Genomic DNA, 22,499 nt, shown 5'->3' with positions numbered 1-22,499 from the left:
TGGTGGGATTCCACACCAAACGCGTTCGCTCACCTCGCTTCCGCAGTGGAGGGGTGAATATGAGTAGTCTCCGGCCAGTAGGTTGGACACCCCAGAAGGAGAGTGAACTGGCTTCTATCAGGATTGCACTAGTGAATGCACGATCGCTTGGGAATAAGACATTTATCCTGAATGACTTCTACAAAACGTACAAGTTGGATCTTTTGTGCTTTACAGAAACCTGGCTAAGCACTGGTGAGTTAAGCCCCTTCGCAGAACTTTTACTGCCTGATTGCATATACTTAAACTCACCGAGGACAACTGGACAAGGTGGTGGTTTAGCTTTTAAAAAGTGTTTTAAGTGCAAGCAGTTGTTGGAGGCCCAGTACTCCAGCTTTGAACTGAATATGTTTGAGTTAGACCCCCCACAACCAGTCTTATGTGCTGTGATATACCGTCCCCCAAAATATAATAAGGACTTTATTCAGGATTTTTCTCACTTTCTGTCTGGGATCATGGCCAAATATGATCGTGTTTTAATTGTTGGAGATTTCAACATTCATGTTTGTTGCCCCTCCACACCTCTGTCAAAGGACTCTTTTAATCTTGTTCAGTCTGTGACTGGCTCCACTCATATATTGGGTCACACGTTAAATCTGGTACTATCTTGTGGGCTACCTGTGCAAAACCTAAAGGTTCATGACGCAGTTTTTTCTGACCGTATGCCTGTATTATTTGAAATTCCTTTCTATGCTCATGTTGCTAAAGCTTGCGCTTCTGTGCACTGATGCCGTATTATTAACCCTACTACTGCTACTCATTTCTCTGCTGCATTTAAAAGTGCCGCTGAGAGTCAAACTTCTGTTTATGATACTGAACAATTGACCTCATCTTTTTATTCTACCTGCCATAACATTCTGCAAAGTGTTGCACCTTTTAAAACACTGCGCCCTAAAACCAAAAAAGAGCCATATTTGACTGACACTTCTCGCTCAGACGAGAGTGTAGGAGGGCAGAACACAGGTGGAAAAAAGATGTTACATGTATCTTTTGACATTTTAAAAGAAACTTGGTTTAAATATCAAATATTTTTCTGATATTGTTCTACGCAACTGTGATAAACCACATGTTCTTTTCAATGCTATTGACACTGCTCTCAATAATCATCAGCCTGTGGAGTCAGACACCTCCTCAGTGAATAGTGAAAAATTCCTGCAGTACTTTGTCTCCAAAATTTCTAGCATCAGAGCTCTTATAACCCCGCTCATGAGGAGTGGGCCAAAATACCTGCTGAGAAGTGCAGAAGTCTCATTGACAGTTACAGGAATCGTTTGATTGCAGTGATTGCCTCAAAAGGTTGTGCAACAAAATATTAAGTTAGGGGTACCATCATTTTTGTCCAGGCCTGTTTCATGAGTTTTTTTTTTATTAATTCTGTTGAAGCATGGTTGAAAATCAATGTCTGACTTTTATTGGTTAAATTTCATAGAATTTTTATTTATTATTACTTTTGTCAGATTAAAGTTATTTCTGTGACCATTGTGAGTTTTTCTTTCATTGACTGAAGGGTACCAACAATTTTGTCCACGTGTGTATATGTTGACAATTTTTCAAATAGTTATTGACCAATATTTACCAGTTTGAAGTATATTCTTGTATTTTATTTTAACCTGTTCTCATTCTGCTTACGTTTGATCTGGAATTATGACATTAAATAATTAATCCGACCCATACGAAATGAAAGACTGCATTCAGTAAGTACAAGGAAGACTACTTCCGCGTTTAATTTTTGCCAGCAATCTTTTCTGGTTTGGGCTGCTTTTGCCGTGTTACCTAAAGTGTGAAGTGTGGGTTTGTTACCCCAGAAGGTTAATCGACGTTCGGAAAATACCAGTTCATTACCTTTTGGATAACAGATTGGCTTAGCCATTGCATTCAAGCTGGGCTTCACCATGCTTGTTAAAATATATCAGACAACTACTTTCGGTTTTGCACGGACTATAGGAAAGTTAATATGGTGATGAAGCCTGACTCGTTTCCTTTACCCAGAATTGAAGACTGTATGGACCAGGTTGGTGCTGCACATTTTATAAGCAAATCTTATTTACTGAAAGGATATTATCAGGTTCTGCTCACACCGCGCACTTGATGTTTCTGCGTTCATAACACCATCCGGTCTCTATTCCTATAATAAGATGAGCTTTGGTTTATGGAATGCCCCTGCAACATTTCAGCAGCTTTTAAATAGTATTATTGCAGGATTGAAGGGGTGCACAGTTTATCTTGATGTGATGGTATATTGTGACTCCTGGGAACAACATCTTGCTTGCATTCTTGCACTGTTTGAGAGATTGTTGCCAGCAAATCTCACAATCAGTCTTGAAAAATGTCAGTGTGCTCGGGCTTCTATTGTCTATTTGGCCAATGTAGTTGGGCAAAGTCAGGTATGGCTGGTTAGAGCCAAGGATTTGGCAATAGATAGATTTCCTCCTCCAACTACCAAGAAGGAGTTGATTAGATTTTTTGGTAACTTTTCCACAGTGGTTTCCTCTCTGACAAATTTGCTCCAGAATATAGTTAAATTTGAATAGTCTCATGGGTGCCAGCAAGCTTTTGAGAATGCTAAACTGCAGCTGAATTCTGAGCCTGTGTTGGCTGCACCAAAATTGGATCAGCCTTTCCCAATACAAGTTGATGCAAGCCAGGTAGGGGCAGTCCATTTGCAAACAGACAATCATATGGATTGGCCTTTGTGCTGTTTCATAAGTTTCACAAACATCTGTTAAACTATTTGGTCATTGAAAAGGGGGCCTTGGCATTGATCTGGGCTCTACAGACTTTGATGGATGTGGCTGGGGGTATGTATCCAGTGGTAGTCTACTGTGATCATAACCTAATGGTGAGATGTGTTGGAAGCTGCAGAGTGAGACTGGTCCTAATCCTGTTTTGGCTTCATAGTGATGGTTGTTTTCTCAAGCAGTATGTATGTGGTTGTTGTGATTTTGTGTCTTTAGACAGCGAATGTGTTTTGATTGTTCTTTGTTTTTCATGGGGAGTTGTGTTTAGAGTCTCATGTCTTTGAGCCTCTTTCCTTGGGGAGGAGGTGTGAGTTTACCAGCCTCCCTACCCAGTCCTGTTTCGTTAGTTATTTCTCCTTTGCATTCCCCCTAATTGCTTGCAGGTAGAGCTGTGAAGGCTCCACTCATAGGTGTGGCCTGTTGACTGATTAATGGCTGCTGAGAAGGAAGACAAATGAGCCTTAGGAAAGCAAGATAAAGGAGGGCCTTGCTTAGGCCTTGTGCTACTTGCCATTCATGGGTTGATTTCCTCTGCCACCTACTGATTTTGCATCATACTTTTATTTTGCCTCTTACTACTGACCTCTTTGTAAATTGCCCTGTTCTAGTTAAGATACTTTGAGTAGTCTCCTTTCTGTGTCCCTTCCACTATGACCAAGTGGATGTCATAGTTACTAAAATAAAATTAAAAAACGGCATGATGTTGAACACTGGTCTGAAGAATGTTGTTTGTAAAATGTCCTTGTTTCTCTGCGGTCCCATATAGGCTGGCTATGAACTGCAAAGGTCACAGCTGCAAGATGAACATGCAGACTCAAAGTCACGGCTGGTGGAGACCATTACAGAGCTGCAGGCAAGGTTGGCCATAAACACACTCAAAGACTTTAAAGAGATGAGGGAGGTGGCTGTGCTGACACAGGACAGCTTTCCGCCCAAGACTTTCCACAACGTGTGGATACAGACTGACCTGGGAGATTTTACCCCAAACCCAGATGATGAAAATTCTAGTACATCTCGAAGTCCGAAGAAACTCAACCATATTTCCATCAAAGAAAGCCTACAGGGAAAGAATGAGTATGCTGTAGATCTGCTATCACCTTCTGCATCAGCATCATCTTCTCAGCCACCGTTGTCAAATTCCATCAGTCCCCCCTTGCCCTTACTACCTCCACCACCATCTTCTGGAGCTTGCCCAGATGCAGGGCACCCATCTTCTTTTCAGTTTGTGCCACCACCACCCCCTCCACTTCCCACCTTCGGTTTAGCATCCTCTCCACCTATGCCTGAGCTTCCTGGTGCAGATCATTCCTCCAATCACTTGGTGGATTATGTCCCCAGAAAGCCAGTGGTGGAGCCAACTCAGCCCATGAAGCCCCTGTACTGGACCAGGATTCAAATCCAGGCCAATAAGTATGTGATCCCTTTGAATAAATTATTTTATCAATTCACCACAAAATGTTATATATTGAGCCTGTGTTACCTGTAAGCCGTACTTTAACATTTTAAAACAATTAAATCAAAGTCAGTGAATTTTGTCATCTCCACTATACACAGGTATATGGAAAGGTGAAGTGACCACAGTGTAAATGTAAATTAATGCAATAAGAAAAGCACAAAGAACATACAGGATAGTGCAATTTTAAGAAGTATTGAGCAATGTAAAGGTAAACACCATAATGATAACAGCAACAACAATAATAATAAACTAATAATACCCAGAGACACTTAAATGATTTGACCATGTTTGTCATGACCAGATATGTCTGGGTACAGTGTACATTGTGCAGAACCTTATAATGTGCAATATTCTTAACTATATTAAATATGTTGTGTTTCATGTAATCGGAGGTAGTAAGTTTGACCTGAGTTCACCATCATATACATTGTAGCAGCATGAGTTCACAGTGTAGAAGTGTATAATAACAGTAACAGTTTCCAGGTTAGGAACAAGGTCTGTTCCATAAGTCTATCTTTAAGTTGAATTTGCAGTGGAACAACAATAATACAGTACAGTCAATCAAGCTACAATGTGTTGTATCCCAACACAATGAGTGTGATTTATTGATACCCAAGTCCAGTACAATGCAGAATTGCATTTGTATTTGCATGTTTTTCAGTCAGAGAGAAAAACACTACGTGAAGTACAATGCCATATGCTCTTAACATGAAAAATTACTTGCATTTAAAAATGCTCATTGGAGTTTTACTTAGACAAAAATACTCTGAGGCGCAGAAGGAAAAACGATTGGTTCAGAAACATGACCAATCAGATTGTAGAGGAGGTCAATTCAAGGAACTAGAGGAGGTGGAACCAACCATCCAAATACTTAGTCCAGCCTCCACTATCATTTCTAGATGAGGCAGGACTAAGGTGTTACTAGGCAATTCTCTTGAGACTCATTAGACACATAGTGTCACAATCGCTGAACGAGGGTAAGGCACACGGACAGGCAGGCAGGCAAGGATCAGGCAGGAAGGCCAAAGTCGGGGAAACTAGGGATTTATTCAGACAACTAAGGACAGGAGACATCAGACGATAACATCAATGACAGACACTGAACTGAGGCAAGACGGGGACTGAAATAGACAAGATAACAGGGTACAGCTGGGTACAATCAGGGAAGCACACATGGATAATCAGGGGGGCGTGGCACACACGAGGATCGTACGAGCTGGGCATGACACATAGGAGATGTGTATAGTATAAATTTCTTAATATATTATAATTACATCTTATTTAAAATGTATATAATTACATTATTGGGCACTAGTATGACTTTTCATAAATTATTTTTGTCTGGCATAAGTTACTAAGTTTCGGAGTCACATTCCCTTAGCCCTGTATTTCCCCACTAGATTTGTGTATTTTTTGTACACAATTTTAGTGAACATGAGGTTTTTCAGGAGCACATTGTCATATTGTAGCAGTACTAACTGTACATAATAATAATAATAAATAAAAGTAAATACGTACCGTGCCCACAAACTGCTAAAGCTGCGCAATGTTTTCATGAGCTTCACAATGTAATGTGTTGTAAGCCTCTGTATCCATAAGTCAGATGTTAATACAGGGATTTCCTATAATGTTGCTATATATTCTACTAACACAAATGCAGGAACAAAAATCACAAGAAAAATGAGAAAAAAATTCAATGTGAGCTATTGTTTAACATATCGGCTGAGTTTTTAATAAATAATGAATTTTTGATGGTTGATGTAGTGCTATTGCTCACGGATTGCTCATACCTGTGCTACCAGAGCCCACTCTCGCCAAGTCGGGCTGTGTTTACCTAGTCTTTCTGGAGCCTCTTTACATTTCCCACCCTACTGGCTTTCACTGTTCTTTACTTTTCTGACACATGGGAGCACCATCTGTCTGAATTTACTTCACACTAAAGCAGTGGTGGAACAGCTGTGCACTGGGCCCTGAGGAAAAAATGGACCAGACCCTTCCCCTTCTCCCCTTTACAAATTCACACCTAGGGCCTGCCTACATCAGCTGCAGCAATTGCAGATGATGAAATTTAAGTAGCCTCCTAATATCGTACCCACCATGCATTGCAGTTCCACAAACATACTTTTTTTCATTCCTCTAAGCACTATATAAATAAATATGAATTTAATAATATTTCTTGAAGCAAAAAAAATATCTGGAACAGCCCTCCTGTATCTTAACACTGAAAATGAAAATAACTAAGTCTGTATCTCCGGGTTGGTAAGGTAAAGTCTTATTAATTAATGAGATGATGCAAATTAGCATGACAGAGTGCTCTGCATAACCCGGGTGCTTCCACATGATTGGTCACCATATAGCATGTCCATCCTTGAATTTCCTCTTACGATCTCCAATCTTGCTTACTAAGTACATACATAATGATTACATGATTGATTGATTACGTATTGTTCTATCATTTCATGTTTTTTGTACTGACAGTGGTTATACTGTGATATACCTGTCATACACTATAATGACAATAAGTGCTTCATATTATTAGCTCAAAGTATGACCAACAGGATAACAGCAGGGGTCCCCCTCCCAGTTTCTCATGTGCTGTTCACTGCTATCATGAGAGCCTTCCCTCACAAGCCCAGTAGATCCATTCCCTCTTCCTAATTACAACACTTCCTTGACTGCTGTATATTATAGGGCTGGATGATGTGCAATATTAATAACAACACTGCATGTTATGCAAATGCATTCTTGTATCACTAATCAAAATACGGTATTTTCTTTATTACTTTCAATTCTGTATGGACGTTATAGTGTGAGGGTTAAATTCCAAATTGCATTTTTTTTCTTTACTATCATTTTCTGAGTTTGCAACTGATTGTATTGGGTTTCAGCAGCAGCATATTTGTATAACCAATCAACAAAGAAAGCATTTCAAGTCCCACTCCAAAGTACCAAAGTACCCCAGCTAGTTTGGTACTTTCAGTACTGAAACTTTTGGTACTGGTACTTGACCGGAAATCATTGAAAAAATTAATATGCCATACCAAAAGTACAGTACTTGGTGTGGTGGAAAAGTGTTGGTCCTGCATCTCCAAATGTCATAACACCTTCTTGCCTAAGGCCTAACCACAATCCCAGAATGCAACAGCATTCACACTAAAGCAGTGGTGGAACAGCTGTGGCCTAAGACAAAACATTAACCCCATAACTCCCCCTAGCCCAGTACCATTCTTCCACATCTTACTCATGGTGACTTTGTGGACTTCAGCATACTTGGTCTATCTGTCAACAGCTGCTTCCAGATCTCACTTTGCATTATGTGACTAAAATAATTTAGTTTGAGTTTTACTATCAAATTTTCCAGTGAACAGTCTGGGTTTCTTACCCTAACTATCAACTTAATTCGATCTTCATATGGTCTAAGGTACTTACAACATTTGCCACATAATATCAATTTCGTGATGCTCATCATTACTGATACCCCAGCTTTCACAGATCTGTGTTATTATAGGTGATCACAAAAACTTGATGTTTTTTTACTCTCTGAGGCCACATAACAATCTTATGTTGAGCAGTGATCCAATTTTTATTTCAGCATCATGAACAGGTCTTTAGCATTTTCTCACTTTCAACCATCAGAGTATATTTCCTGTTTCTGAGGTTGTTTAATATTTCTCTATTATGTCGCAAAGTCAAAGGCTTTAGAGCAGGCAATGTATGAAGCAGAAGTAGGTTTTTTTTCTGGAACTACCTCTCTAGATTATCCAGGGAATGTTGGACATTTGCATTTACTTTTATCCAAAGCAACTTGCAGAGGAGGGAAGTGTTAATTTATGTATGTTCTGCAGGATTAAAACCCAGTTTAGCTTGGAGGACTGCAGTTGTTACCTTGCTAGCATTTAAGATGTGTGATTGTTTGGCAATTTCAGCACTCTTTTGCATATGCAATGGGCACTGTGATGTTTCTTGGCCAAATTCAGAGCAACATTTAAATGGGTTTTAAATAATTCAGCTGATTTTCTCAGCTGCTGCAGTCATGCAATTAGCAAGAATTCTAATCGGCTCGTTCACTCTTAAAGATGTCTAGCTTAAGACATATGACTATGGCATCTTATCAGTGATGTTGGGATTCTCCCTATATATACCTTCTGTATTTTTGTTTCTCCTCTTCTTAATATCTTCCAACTTTTTCAAGTACCTCCTATTGTATCTTTGTTTTTTAACAGACCCATTTTTGCATGAACACTGATTTTTCCACTGATGTCTTTTGCAGAATTCTGTCATCTTTCTTCCTCCATTTCTTTGCATTCCTTGATTAAATACTGCATGTCTCCTTATATGCTCTATTTTGACAATATACCACAAAGTACAACTAAGGTTTATGGGCGTGTCCAAATCCATTTCGCTATTTTGACGGCAGAAAAAAATGACTTTATGCCAGCGCAAGGCACAAAAAGGTTATCTTAACTCTCTTAAATATTCAGAGGCGTGTTTTGGGCATGACATACAATGAAACAATTGGAATGGCATGTCACCTCACCTTTAAAAGGCAAGTGCGCTTTGTTTTCTGGCAGCACCAGATCTTCCACGCAGTTCCAAAAGTGGTATAATGCCAGAAGACAGGCAACACAGATGCTCCCTGAACAAGCACACTGGCTGGGAACAGAAACGTAATTACGTACTTGTGTGTTTTTTTATTTTAATTTTGGGTTTGCAGTGTAATCATTGTTCAAACAAAACCTACAGTTTTTAAGATGTTTTAGAATGTTCAAATGAAAGGCGATGGGGCTGTTATTTTTCTACATCTCACAATTGGAAATTCTTTACCGGGCTACGGATGATTCAGCTCTTCTGCCGGCTGATCCCTCCTTGCCCGTGCTGCTACTGGCATACACTCCTTTGTTGGCACTCTATTTTTTAATCCATCCATCCATTTTCCAAACCGCTTATCCTACTGGGTCACAGGGGGTCCGGAGCCTATCCCGGAAGCAATGGGCACGAGGCAGGTAACCCAGGATGGGGGGCCAGCCCATCGCAGCTCTATTTTTTAATGATGCGGTTTATTCTTTACTTAAGATATATATTTTTTCATTTGTGTTTCATTGAACAGTATCATTACATAAAATGACTATTTGTACTTTATATAAATAAAATAAGAAATCATCTCGATGACACACCTATGGCCATAACGTATGACAAGCACCTGCACGTTTCTGAAACACGCTGCTTAAATACTGTTTAATAATGCGCCACTGACTTTATACGTGATTTTTGTTGGTCAAAAGTATAATGTCATTTCACTGCCTTAAAGTAGCAACACGCCAACAATGCACCCAGCCATGTCTCATTTAAAAAACACCACTCTTGTGAGTGGAAAGCAGGTGCAAAATCATTTGCGGATACAAACAGGCACGCATGGTCTGAAAATGAGCAATGCGCAGGTACGAGACTAGCAAGACCACTTTGGATCATGCTTTGCTCCGGAAGCTCTCAAGAGCTTAGTGAATTTAAGCTTGGCACCATGATAGGATACCACCTGTGTAATAAGTCCATTTCCTCACTACTAAATATTCCATGGTCAACTGTTAGTGGTATTATAACAAAGTGTAAGTGTAACCCACTTAAAGAGAACAGGACCAAAAGTGTCATGATTCTCCGTTCCCATAGATGGCACTGTCTTTAATTCGAGTTCTTTTATCGCGATTGCCTGGGTTAACTCAGTGTCTCTCTGATCGCGAGGGGGAAAAAAAAAAGTTAGAGAAGCGGCTGCAGTTGAAGAGCTGGGAGGTTTATGTAGGAATTATTAGCTCAGGTATATTTTAATATCTCCACCAATATGTTTTGAAATTAATTAACTTTTAATTAATTATTATTTGATGCTGATTAGTAACCAATTGTTATGCCGAATGGTCGGCTCCTCCAAACTCAATTGCGAATCCCCGATATCTGTTAATGTGAGACTTAAATGGGATTCATTAATAACCAGTATCGCTTAATAACCTGGGTTAGTAGGCTCGTCCAGCGAGCTGCGTCACCAGGTAATGTAAACGATCGGTAGCGAAGCTCCCCTCACGGCCGATGAGAGAGAGTCTCGCGATATTTCAGGCGAGTTTGTGGTTTCAGAGCGTAGTAGCCAGATCGCACAGAGGCAGGGACTATTGTGAGCACTCAATGACGGAGGCTGAAGTTGTGTAAAAAGACATGCATTTATTCCTACAACTAACATAAGACAGACATTACACCTAACAAACAATAAACATGAAATAACGGAAAAGACACAAACGATGTAATCATGAAAATGCAGTGACCAGATTTAAAATGATTAACCTAAAAAGGGAAAACTGTTCTGCAAAGCAAGCAGTTTGTAGGAATATAAACCTAAAGGAATATAGCAGGTGAGTAGGACAGTTTAGGTTGTTAGAAAGGAAAGGAAGTTGGTTTACTTGGATGCAGGAAAGAGGGAGGTCTTTGCAGTTGGTTGCAGTGGCTGATGAGCTGATGGGTGATGGCTCTCAGGGAGGCGCGGTGTTTGCAGCGGTTGTTGGAGTGGAGTCCCTCCGGTTCTTTCTTCTGGTGAAGTTTGGGCTGAGTTGCAGTTCTTTGGGTCTTCACCGACGGGCTTTAAGAACGCTGCTTGTTTCTCCTTTTCTTCCCTGTTTCTTCTTTTCTCTCCGATTTTCTCCGCCCTTTGTTCTGAGATGCCAGGTTTTATAGCATAAGGTTCGTGATTAGGAGTGACCAGGAATTTGAGTCCTGGACCAATGGCTGACCATCCATTTGGCGGGCTTCGGAAGGGGGTCGGTATCAGTCTTTTTGGGATTTATGACCAGACTGACTTCTCTGGTAATGGTGATTTTCATTAGGCTGGTGTAACTTTTGATACGTCCACTTTTGTGGTAACCACTGACCAGATTTGGAAACTGGAGTGATTTTCCTTCGGTTTGATACCAAACATGCCGTACCAGCCTAGCGGTTCACACCAAATACCATCTGTGATGATTAATTAATCATTACTTATATTATGCTATTATGTTATGTTCTATTACTCACACCAGTATATGGTACAGGTGGTTTAGGTTGTACCTCAACAGATATTACCCTTTATACAGACATTATATGACATATTCTCATGTCATAAGCACATCTTACCCTTAGATAGGCATGGTAGAATACAAAGATCAGATAAGGGTTGCCGAGGAATGTGGCAAAGAAAAGGGGGGGGGAGAAGGTTTGTCAAACAAAGAAAAAGAATCTCCAAAAGTTAAGACACATTCGAACATAACCTGTACATATCTGTATATTAAGACTAGTAGTCAAGAGTAAATACATATACAGATATACAAAAGCCAAACTTAAAAGAAACTTTCTTTGGGGTGTTGGTCTGTTCGGTGAGTGGTATGTAAGGCAGGACGTCGGGGGATGGGGTTGTGTGCCAAGTCGAGGGGCCCCTGTCCCTGGGGATCCACTCTGCTATCTGTAGGTCGTTAAAGCTTTGGGCAATAAAAGTTGGAGTGCTGGCCTCCCTGGTTATCTATGTGTGTGGGGTCACAAACCCCCCTTTGGGGCCTAGGTCGATGTGTGCCTTCTCGTACCAGGGTAGGCCTTGTCTCAGGCCACCTGGAATTTAAGCTTTGTGATATGTGCATGTGTGATCCTACATATCCCCCCTTTCGGCTGATGATGGCATTGCCATCATTCAGGCGACGGAAGTTGAAACAGGATCATCCACATGCAACGAGGCACATGAAAGGTCCCGTTTTTCGGCACTCTGGGTGGTACAGTGACTGGATGGACAGGGAGGAGGCGCAAAGGCTGGCCCCTGGCTTCTGGGACAGCAAGGAGTGGTGATCCCTTTGTCGAACAGGATGCTGCAGCTCCCAGCAAGGCGTCCAGGAACCTCTCGGGCAGTCGATTGGACTCAGCTTGGTTCACGGTCGTTGGGTAACTGCTCCAGCATGTGGGTAGTGTCCACGGCAGCATGATGCATGGCATCCTGGGTCCATCGGACACCTGTCCCACTCGTTTGGCGTCTCTCATGGAGGTAATGGGCTCGGTCGACATCGTCAGACGAATACTCGCTGTATGTGGGTACAACAGTTAGTAATCAAGAGACCGGGCTGTTCCCGGAAGACAATGCCTGACGGAGGCCCAGGGGATGCCCTCTTGGACTGGGGCCTCACCCCTCCTGGCTGAGTAACGCTAGTAGCAGGGCAGCGTCATCCTAGTGGTAAGGGGATAGAAAATAAGGACCGGATTAGGAGTGAGGGGGTGAGTCAAGACTGATTTGGAGTGTGGTGCACCCTTGTGCAAAGGGGACAGGAAAAAGATATAGTGGCAACAATTCTCGGCCAGAGGACAATTGTAAAGAAACAAACGTGACAAGAAAATGCAAAACCGGATCCTCTTCAGTAATTTCCCGGGCACGCGTGAGCCACCCCAGGTCCTTACCAAAAACAACAACCAAAGAAAATGAGAAGTTATGAAAACAAACAAACAGATAAACAAAAACATCAAGATCACCCAGATATCAGTAGTCAAGCCAACCACATTGGTCTACCCTATCTGTGACCTTCTCTCCTTCCCTTCCTCTTTGTTCTTCTCTCTTGGGGGTTTTGGGGAGATTTGAACTGGAAAAGTTGTCCTTCTTTTGGTTGGAATTGGCAGCAGACCAGACATCCTTTCACATATTCCGTCACATCCTGTCGCATGTTAGGCCAGTAGGCTACTTGACTAAGTGCCTCGTAGGTTGTTTTGGCATTGCGGTGGCCTGCACAGGGTGCGTCGTGGGCGTACAGTAGCATGACCCCCCTTTGTGCCTGAGGGACCACGCGCCGTGGTGAAGTGTGGGCATCAGGGACATGAAGAGGTACGCCCTCGGCAAGATGAAAAGAGGATAAAGCTGTCATCAGGTGATGGAGGTCAGGAAGGGATTCTTGGTCAGTTGTGGAGATCGAGTTCGCAGCGGGGTCGCGGAGGTGATCGCAGACCGTGCTGAGCACAGAATCAGTGGGCTGGAGGGAGACGATGTCAGAGTTGGAAACCTGAGGGGAAAGTTCCAACAGTGAAATCGTTGGCGGTGGGGCAGATGCTCGGCTGTGACTGCGGGTGACGATCTGGACAGCGTGGGTGGGTGGGAGGGGACAAAACTCCCATGAATCACTATGCAGTGCTCCTGCTTTGGCAAGTGCATCCGTGTGGTCATGGTGTTTGACTGGCTTGTTCCCTGATGTCTTGAAGCCATTCTGTGTCCAGTGAGGGAGATAGCACATGAAGCTGAGACGTGTATAGCTGGAGTCTTTGCAGATCAGCAGGTTCTCTACTCCATGTTCGGAGGCCACCTCCCGGGCAATTAAGATTGTTGCCAGCTTCGCATACTGCGATGTGTGAGGACAGAGCTTGAGCTGTTGTGGTGGGACGAGGTCGTCGTTGAGCCCCAGAATGCTTGCTCTAGCTTTCAGGGTCCCCTTTTGTTTGAATGCGCGTCCATCTACATAAATGGTGATCATGTCTTGAGAGACATTCTCATCAACGTAGTGGTGTTGCGACGGTTCCATTGGCGTCGGCGTGTCCAAAATGCTGGGTGCTGCTGGTCCCTCCCGAGAATAGTAGTGGCAGCTGGGTGACTGTACTGTGTCAGGCTGGGCAGTTATAGCATGGATTGTCAGGTGTTGGTCACCAGCAAGCTCCATGTCACATACAGTCCCTTTTGTCATTGGATATTTTTCTATCCCCATGGTCATTGCCACATCTGTGACTTCCATGCCTTGGAGCCATATGCCTTTCCTGATCTTGGGGCTGAAGGATCCTGAGGTAGGGTCCAGCCTACACAGGAAGGAGTCATGGTGCTGGCATGGGTCTCTCGTGTCACGATTCTGATCTCCAGCTGGGTACTCTCCATGGTGTGGAGTGAGGTCTGAGGATGCAGCCAGGGTTTGACATTCCTGTGTGGCTGTGTCAGGTTTCCACAGTGGCAGTGGTTCTATAACTTGAGCCCAAATTTTCAGACGTTGGAAGTCTAACATCGGCTCGAACCGGTTCAGCAAATCTTTCCCAATGAGGAGAGGAATGGACTCAAGTTGGGAAATGTATACTGGGTGCATTACATTCATGGAACCGATGGACCAATTGAGGGGTATCATGTGATCCATCCTGGTGCCCACTGGTGAATACGCCTGCACGTCCAAAGAGCATTTCCTTGGCTGGAGGGTTTTGTTCTTCTGGGCGGCTAGGTGCTGCACTTGGCAGAAAACACTGGCTGACATTAGGGTGATGTCTGCTGCAGTGTCAATGAGGGCCTCCAGGGTGAGAACATCTTCCAGGGTGATGGAGAGGTAGAATTTCTTGGCTACCCCCCTTTCCACCAGATCTCCCAGGAGCTGTGGCACAAGGGCCTGGCCAGGAATTGGTGAGGCCTCACCACAGTAGGGGTGGTGCTCTTCTGAGTCACGGCACACAACTAGGACAGCGTTGTCAGGTGCTGGTGGGGGCTCATCCTCTTGATCGAGCTCTGTGTTGGTGACGGCAACATCAGGTGCTCTTACCAGGCCTGAGTCGGCAGCTTTTTCTAGTTGAGGTGGGATGTCTTCAGTTGTTCCAATATCTCTGGTAGGGAAAGCTGATAGCTGTTGAGTGTTACTTAGGGCTGACATCCAAGGGAGTCTGGGGGCATTGTCTGGTTTGGGTTCTGGTGAGGATTGTGGGGTCGTGCGTGTTTTGTGCTTCAGTCCTAGTCATTTTGGATCTTTCTTCCGAAAGTCCTCTTGACCCTTGAGGGGATGCTGAGCAAAGAAATCACGCAGCAACTGGAGTAGAACCCACTCATCTTTCTCCGTGGTTTGTCCAGGCTTCGAGTCTGGTTCATAACTTTTCCTCCTGTCTTTCCAGTTCCGCGGTTGATTCCGTCGGGAACTTAGTGGAGAGCTAGGATTAGAGAACTGGCTTCCTAACCGATCTCCCCGCTTATTCCAAGGTTCTGTGGGTCTTGGTTTCCCTTGGTTAAGAGAGCGCTGTGCCTCCCACCGGTCTGGCAGGGTCTTCAACTGCTGTGGAGGCGGACCAGGGTAACGCTCACTGTGGCTTGCTGCTCTCCAACCTCGGTCATGGATTGGTGGTTGCGGATGAGGGTGGCCACCTTCCAATGCCAGGTTGGAGTCTGTAATGCCAAGATTTAGCACTGCCGTCGCTTTAGTTGCTTTCTCGGCTGCTGCTCTTTGTTTGTGGTATGCCTTGATTGCAAGGTCTCGCAGTTGTTGACTTGTCATGGTGTGGGGACAAGCCATGAGCCCAAGGTAGTGATTTAAGGTTGGGTGGAGATTCCGAAGGAAGAGAGCCTTGAAGGTTGCATCTTCTTCCATGTCTGCCTCATTTTTGGACCCAAAATATGCCCGACGAAGGCGATTGTAGTAGGCTAGGGGAGTCTCTTGTCTGCTCTGTTTGACATCCAAGGCGACACTGATACCTTGTTCCGACTCAGGATCAGCAAACTCTTGAATCAGTGCTTCGTGTAGCAGCTTGGAGTCGGCCTTGATTCGACTGGGCTGTCGATCCAGGAAGCTGCGGACCTCCAGGCTGGATGTGATCCTGATGAGGTAGACTCTGTCTTCATTGGTCACATTGTCCAGTCTTTGGAGGTGGAAGTCAATGTCTTGGAGGTAGGTATGAATGTCGTGGCCCCCCATGGGGTCAGGCGTAAACATGTCGATATTTCGAGCTACTTTATCAAGCTCCTTTGTGGTAACCCGGTGTTGGTATCGCTTCAGTACACCTGTTTCATCTGGGATGCCTTCTTTGAGAGAGACCTTCCAGGCGCTTGGTTCCTCAAGGTCCGGTGATGGGCAAGGAGGTAACTTGTCCCGATGAGAGGTCCCTTGAACGCAGTCTGAGTGCCTTGGGGGAAACAGCACTGTCGGAGAGGAAGTCGGTGCCATCACTGAATTGTTGGAGGCTCCAAATTCTGACTTTACCTCATATGCCTGTATTAGTTCTTGTCTCATTCGGTCAATCTCTACTACGTCAGCTCGATGTTTCGTTCTGGCATCGGTGAGCTGTTCTTGGGAGCTGATTAGCTGGTGATTCAGCTTGTGCAGGCATCTCTGTGCCTCAGCCAGATGGTTTTCCAGGGCCTGGATCCGAGCATCCTTGTTCTTGAGCTCTGTGTGGGCTCTGTCCAACAGTGTTTCGGCCTGGTCCAGTCTGGCTTCGAGGTTCTCTTTGGTGGCTCTGGCTTGCTGTTCTTGCTGGTCAGCTTCAGCTCTGAGCCCTTCCAAAGCCTGTTGAAGCTTTTTGCTTGTTTGAGGAATCTTGCCTTCTTCTGTATCCTCTTCCTCATGGGACAGAGACCTTCTTTGTTGGAGTTCTTGCTCGAAGTTCTCAATGCGATGTTGAGCCTGGACTGCATCTCTCTGTGTCTCAGCCAGAAGTTGTTGGGTGTCTCTCTCCTGCTGTTGGAGTGCTTGCACCCTTTGCTGGAGACAGGAAGTTTCCTTTTCATTTATCTTCAGCCTGGCTAGAAGTTTGTGTGCGAGGGAGCCGAGTGCTTTGGTTAGCCTTTTACTCCCGCATTTCTGAGTGGGTGGCATGGCCATTAGTTCAGCGAGGTCGTCCTCAATTTGGTCAGCTGCTTTGGACCGTATGAGATCGGCATGACTGGGCAGGAAGTCGGAAGTCACAACATCAGGCCTGGTACCCAAATCTTTCCACTGGTTGAGGGGGCTTTCCATGTGGATCATTGTGACTCGGTCAACTGCAGGGTGGCCGCAGAAATCTGTTACACTCAGGCTGGGTGTTGCCTAGGTGGGTGGCCTGACACCTAAATCTGGGTGAACAAATAAAACCAACAAAATAAAATAAAGTAGAACTGGGGCCTGTCAATGGGTAACTGGAAGGGTGTAGTGAACCACGGGAATAGCTACCCACGACAAAATAAACAAACAAAAATTGCTCCCTGGGAGAAGTTGTTGCAGGTTAGAACAGTGTGAGTTACTCTAGGGCTTGAGAGATGCCCTAGTCAGGGGTAAAGAATAAAACCTTATCCTGGAAATTGTCGGTCTGTGACTACTGACAGTGTCAGAAGATGACAGGAGAAGTTGGGAATAGAAAGTGGGAAACAAGAGCTTCAAAAGCAATGGGACTGCATTCAAACTTAGCTTGCTGTTGCAGATCAGCTTACCCCTTGGTTGGCTCTGTTGAACAACTCCGCTTTGACCAGAAGGGGGACCACTAGCAGGTTCTGCTTTACTTGTCCCTATCCGAATTGTTGCGGTGTTAAGCTAGTGATGCAGGTAGAGAGGTTTGAACACTGTCAGGTGTCCCTCCTGAACAGGGCACGTCCCACAAGCTCAATCCCAGCCAAGCAGGCCTGAGTCCGGCTCCCACTTCCCCGATCCCCAGCAATGTCAACTTGGAAGGGGGTATTCTGTACGCACAACTGAGACAACCCAGGTGGGGCTCAGCTTATCGGCTGCACTACCTGAGACCTGACTCGACCAAGGCTGGCAAAATAGCCTTCAGGTATCACCCACCCTAGTGAGAGTCCAAGCTAGGGCCGTTCTCCGAACTCACCCTAGACGAGGTCCTGCTCAAAAGTTGTAATGACCGCCTGAGGTACCTGTCAGCCTTGCCCTTAATGAGTCAGTGGGTGCAGCCGGGCTGGCACGCTTTTGGGCGTCCAATTGCTGAGAACTCCCCTTCGGTTCTGACAAACTGTATGATCGTAAGCAGTGACAGCAGAGTCACAGACAAGCTCAACCAACAGAGAGCGAATGGTAGGCACCTAGCACAGGAAGAGCTCAACTGATCAGAACCAAACAACTCTCCGATGTGATTGTGTATGTTGACTGTTGTTAATAATGGTTGAACTTCTATGCAAGTACCCTTGTTGTGGGAGAGGGAGTGAATGAAAGCCTAAAGTGAAATAAGACCTAAAATAAATCAAAGAGATAAAACAGAAATCAAACCCAATGAGTTGTGATTCTTATTCAATTGAAAACATCAATTAGTTATGCAGCAATAACCTAATTAGATGTTAATGTGTTGTAATCAAGTTAATTAAAAAGTTGATTAAGGCTTTCAGGCAAGAACCTGTGTGTCCAATTATGAGTGTTGGTATTACCGCAGATGACCACCAGAGGCCCAACTCAGATGTTAACCTACTATGGCTGACCACTAGAGGTGCAATTTCAATGGAGTGGCACTGCTATGGCTTGCCACTAGAAGCGCAATTTCAAAATTGAGTGGTAATTCTATGCCTGACCACTAGAGGCGCAATTTCGAAATGGAGTGGTAGTTCTATGACTGACCACTAGAGGCTCAATGGGGCGTTGCTCCCTTTGTGGGGGGTCCCAGGCAAGTGAGCCTAAGGGGTAGGGTCACTGGTGACCCAAAAAAAAAATTGGCGTCAGGCAGGCCTTCAGGGCTCTGATCTCTAAGTGGTTAGAGTGGCGTTCGCAGACTGCACTCGTAACCAAAGAGATAGCTAGGCGGTTGCCGACGATCAATGAGTGTCACACACGTTTAATGCATGCACATGCCGCTTGCGGCCTTCTGCGCCTTGCGCAGTTTAACCCCTTAAAACTATTACTGGAGCGAGGAAGCGCTCGCGTTACGGCGACGGATCTAAATAGTGAGTGCACTATATCACGTCGCAAATGATGCTGAAACCACGGCGGGTCTCAAGAACTGGAGACTCCCAATTTCCAAATTACACACACACTTGGCTCGCAGCGCAAAGTGGTGTTAAACTTGCTTTGTCTAAAGCAGGCACACACATATGAGTAAGATCCTGATAGGTAGCTAAGCTATCGGTCTTATCTCAGGGAGTCCAAGCGCAACAGAATTCAGGTTAGAACCTCGTAACAAGAATTCCTGTTCGCTAATAGAGAGATCTCTGCCAGGATATATGGAAACGGAGAAACTCGTCCGAATCGATCCTGGAAACAACGCGCTATATCTGAGAATCTCGTCAGACATAGGGTTAAGGTTTACTGCAGTTTTAACGAAATAAACTAAAATAAAATAACCAAAAATAAAACAAAATAATATAACTACTAATAACAGAAATAAAAATAACTATATTAAGCCCGTATGTTCCCGCTTATATGCCTTCAGATTGCCCTGAGTGCGATTAATCCTCAACTTTTCCAACCAGTTCACTGTAGCGCTTATTCAACTGTACGTTCAGTCATAAAAAGTTTAAATTGTGTGCTCACAATAAGTTTAAACCTTGTGCCCGCATTCTCCACCAATTATGTAGGAATTATTAGCTCAGGTATATTTTAATATCTCCACCAATATGTTTTGAAATTAATTAACTTTTAATTAATTATTATTTGATGCTGATTAGTAACCAATTGTTATGCCGAATGGTCGGCTCCTCCAAACTCAATTGCGAATCCCCGATATCTGTTAATGTGAGACTTAAATGGGATTCATTAATAACCAGTATCGCTTAATAACCTGGGTTAGTAGGCTCGTCCAGCGAGCTGCGTCACCAGGTAATGTAAACGATCGGTAGCGAAGCTCCCCTCACGGCCGATGAGAGAGAGTCTCGCGATATTTCAGGCGAGTTTGTGGTTTCAGAGCGTAGTAGCCAGATCGCACAGAGGCAGGGACTATTGTGAGCACTCAATGACGGAGGCTGAAGTTGTGTAAAAAGACATGCATTTATTCCTACAACTAACATAAGACAGACATTACACCTAACAAACAATAAACATGAAATAACGGAAAAGACACAAACGATGTAATCATGAAAATGCAGTGACCAGATTTAAAATGATTAACCTAAAAAGGGAAAACTGTTCTGCAAAGCAAGCAGTTTGTAGGAATATAAACCTAAAGGAATATAGCAGGTGAGTAGGACAGTTTAGGTTGTTAGAAAGGAAAGGAAGTTGGTTTACTTGGATGCAGGAAAGAGGGAGGTCTTTGCAGTTGGTTGCAGTGGCTGATGAGCTGATGGGTGATGGCTCTCAGGGAGGCGCGGTGTTTGCAGCGGTTGTTGGAGTGGAGTCCCTCCGGTTCTTTCTTCTGGTGAAGTTTGGGCTGAGTTGCAGTTCTTTGGGTCTTCACCGACGGGCTTTAAGAACGCTGCTTGTTTCTCCTTTTCTTCCCTGTTTCTTCTTTTCTCTCCGATTTTCTCCGCCCTTTGTTCTGAGATGCCAGGTTTTATAGCATAAGGTTCGTGATTAGGAGTGACCAGGAATTTGAGTCCTGGACCAATGGCTGACCATCCATTTGGCGGGCTTCGGAAGGGGGTCGGTATCAGTCTTTTTGGGATTTATGACCAGACTGACTTCTCTGGTAATGGTGATTTTCATTAGGCTGGTGTAACTTTTGATACGTCCACTTTTGTGGTAACCACTGACCAGATTTGGAAACTGGAGTGATTTTCCTTCGGTTTGATACCAAACATGCCGTACCAGCCTAGCGGTTCACACCAAATACCATCTGTGATGATTAATTAATCATTACTTATATTATGCTATTATGTTATGTTCTATTACTCACACCAGTATATGGTACAGGTGGTTTAGGTTGTACCTCAACAGATATTACCCTTTATACAGACATTATATGACATATTCTCATGTCATAAGCACATCTTACCCTTAGATAGGCATGGTAGAATACAAAGATCAGATAAGGGTTGCCGAGGAATGTGGCAAAGAAAAGGGGGGGGAGAAGGTTTGTCAAACAAAGAAAAAGAATCTCCAAAAGTTAAGACACATTCGAACATAACCTGTACATATCTGTATATTAAGACTAGTAGTCAAGAGTAAATACATATACAGATATACAAAAGCCAAACTTAAAAGAAACTTTCTTTGGGGTGTTGGTCTGTTCGGTGAGTGGTATGTAAGGCAGGACGTCGGGGGATGGGGTTGTGTGCCAAGTCGAGGGGCCCCTGTCCCTGGGGATCCACTCTGCTATCTGTAGGTCGTTAAAGCTTTGGGCAATAAAAGTTGGAGTGCTGGCCTCCCTGGTTATCTATGTGTGTGGGGTCACAAACCCCCCTTTGGGGCCTAGGTCGATGTGTGCCTTCTCGTACCAGGGTAGGCCTTGTCTCAGGCCACCTGGAATTTAAGCTTTGTGATATGTGCATGTGTGATCCTACATTTATGTACCAGGAGAGAGAAGAGAAAAAAGAAAAGAAAAGGAAAGTTATTTTATGTTTAAAAGGCAATTTTAGTTATTGTCATAGGCAAGTGCACCAGAAGCGTTCGTGTTGCATTATCCAGTTTGGGTCAACTTTTGAGCGATTCTCCGATTGGGTTTTTTTTTTTGATATATTCTGCAACCTGTGAAGGCGAGCCACCGATTCTGCGTATTAGAGTTGTGAAGTGTCCAACTACGTCTGGGACCAGTCAGCCTACCTCCCAGTCGGTGGATGCAGTTCTTCTGGACACAGATAAGATTGATAAGATCTCCAGTCCAATATATTTTCTTGTAAACTACCTGGTTAGTATTCTCATATAGCCTTCCCAATTAAAAAGAAGAACTCGTGAACGTACTGTACACAGGATTATATATACCAGAGGACTTTAAGTGAACTGAACTGCATATGGAATGACGGACTGTTGTAGGGAGGGAGGAATTGTTCATTCTTATTTCATTTTTATTTCATTGTTCCAGACGTGACTCTCATCCTTCTGGAGTATTGTTAATAAAATTGTTACCGTTTTCCCTGTTTGACTAGTGGTTGTGACCAATTCACTCCGGGAGTTGAACCTAGACATAATTACTGGCCCAAATATTAAAAGCCCACATTACGGCAACGTTAACGTGTGGGGGTGATACAAATCTTGGTTACATAAGCAATTGGGAACAACCGCAACTCAGCCACATAGTGGTAGGCCACGTAAAATCACAGAGTGGGGACAATGCATACTGAGGCACACATTGTGTAGAAGTCGCCAACAGTCTACAGAGTCAGTATATACTTAGCTACAGACCTCTAAACTTCATGTGGCCTTCAGATTAGCTCAAGAACAGTGCAAAGAGAACTTCATGGAATGGGTTTCCTTGGCTGAGCAGCTGCATCCAAGCCTTACATCACCAAGTGCAATGCAAAGCATCAGATGCAGTGGTGTAAAGCATGCCGTCACTGGACTCTAGAGTAGTGGAAACATGGTCTCTGTGGTGAAGAATCACGCTTCTCTGGCAATCCGATGGACGAGTCTGGGATTGGAAGAATTCTCAGAAATTCCCAAAAACACACTCCTAAACCATGTAGACAGTCTTCCCAGAAGAGTTGAAGCTGTTATAGCTACAAA

The 22,499-nt window shown here is 43.9% G+C and overlaps 1 protein-coding gene across 1 annotated transcript in view; it reads left to right on the top strand.

Annotated features, from left to right (window-relative positions):
* The window catches only part of LOC125723823 (formin-like), a 43,319-nt gene that overhangs the window by 6,734 nt on the left and 14,086 nt on the right, over positions 1–22,499 (top strand). Inside the window, exon 4 of the mRNA XM_049000621.1 lies at positions 3,544–4,187. Within this exon, the coding sequence (XP_048856578.1) occupies positions 3,544–4,187 (644 nt within the window). The remainder of the gene's footprint in view (positions 1–3,543; positions 4,188–22,499) is intronic.

The sequence above is a fragment of the Brienomyrus brachyistius genome, unplaced genomic scaffold (genome assembly GCF_023856365.1).
Source record: "Brienomyrus brachyistius isolate T26 unplaced genomic scaffold, BBRACH_0.4 scaffold51, whole genome shotgun sequence".
Classification (NCBI taxonomy): Eukaryota; Metazoa; Chordata; class Actinopteri; order Osteoglossiformes; family Mormyridae; genus Brienomyrus; species Brienomyrus brachyistius.
The sequence above is the reverse complement of the archived record's forward strand: the minus strand, read 5'-3'. Positions and strand labels throughout refer to the sequence as shown.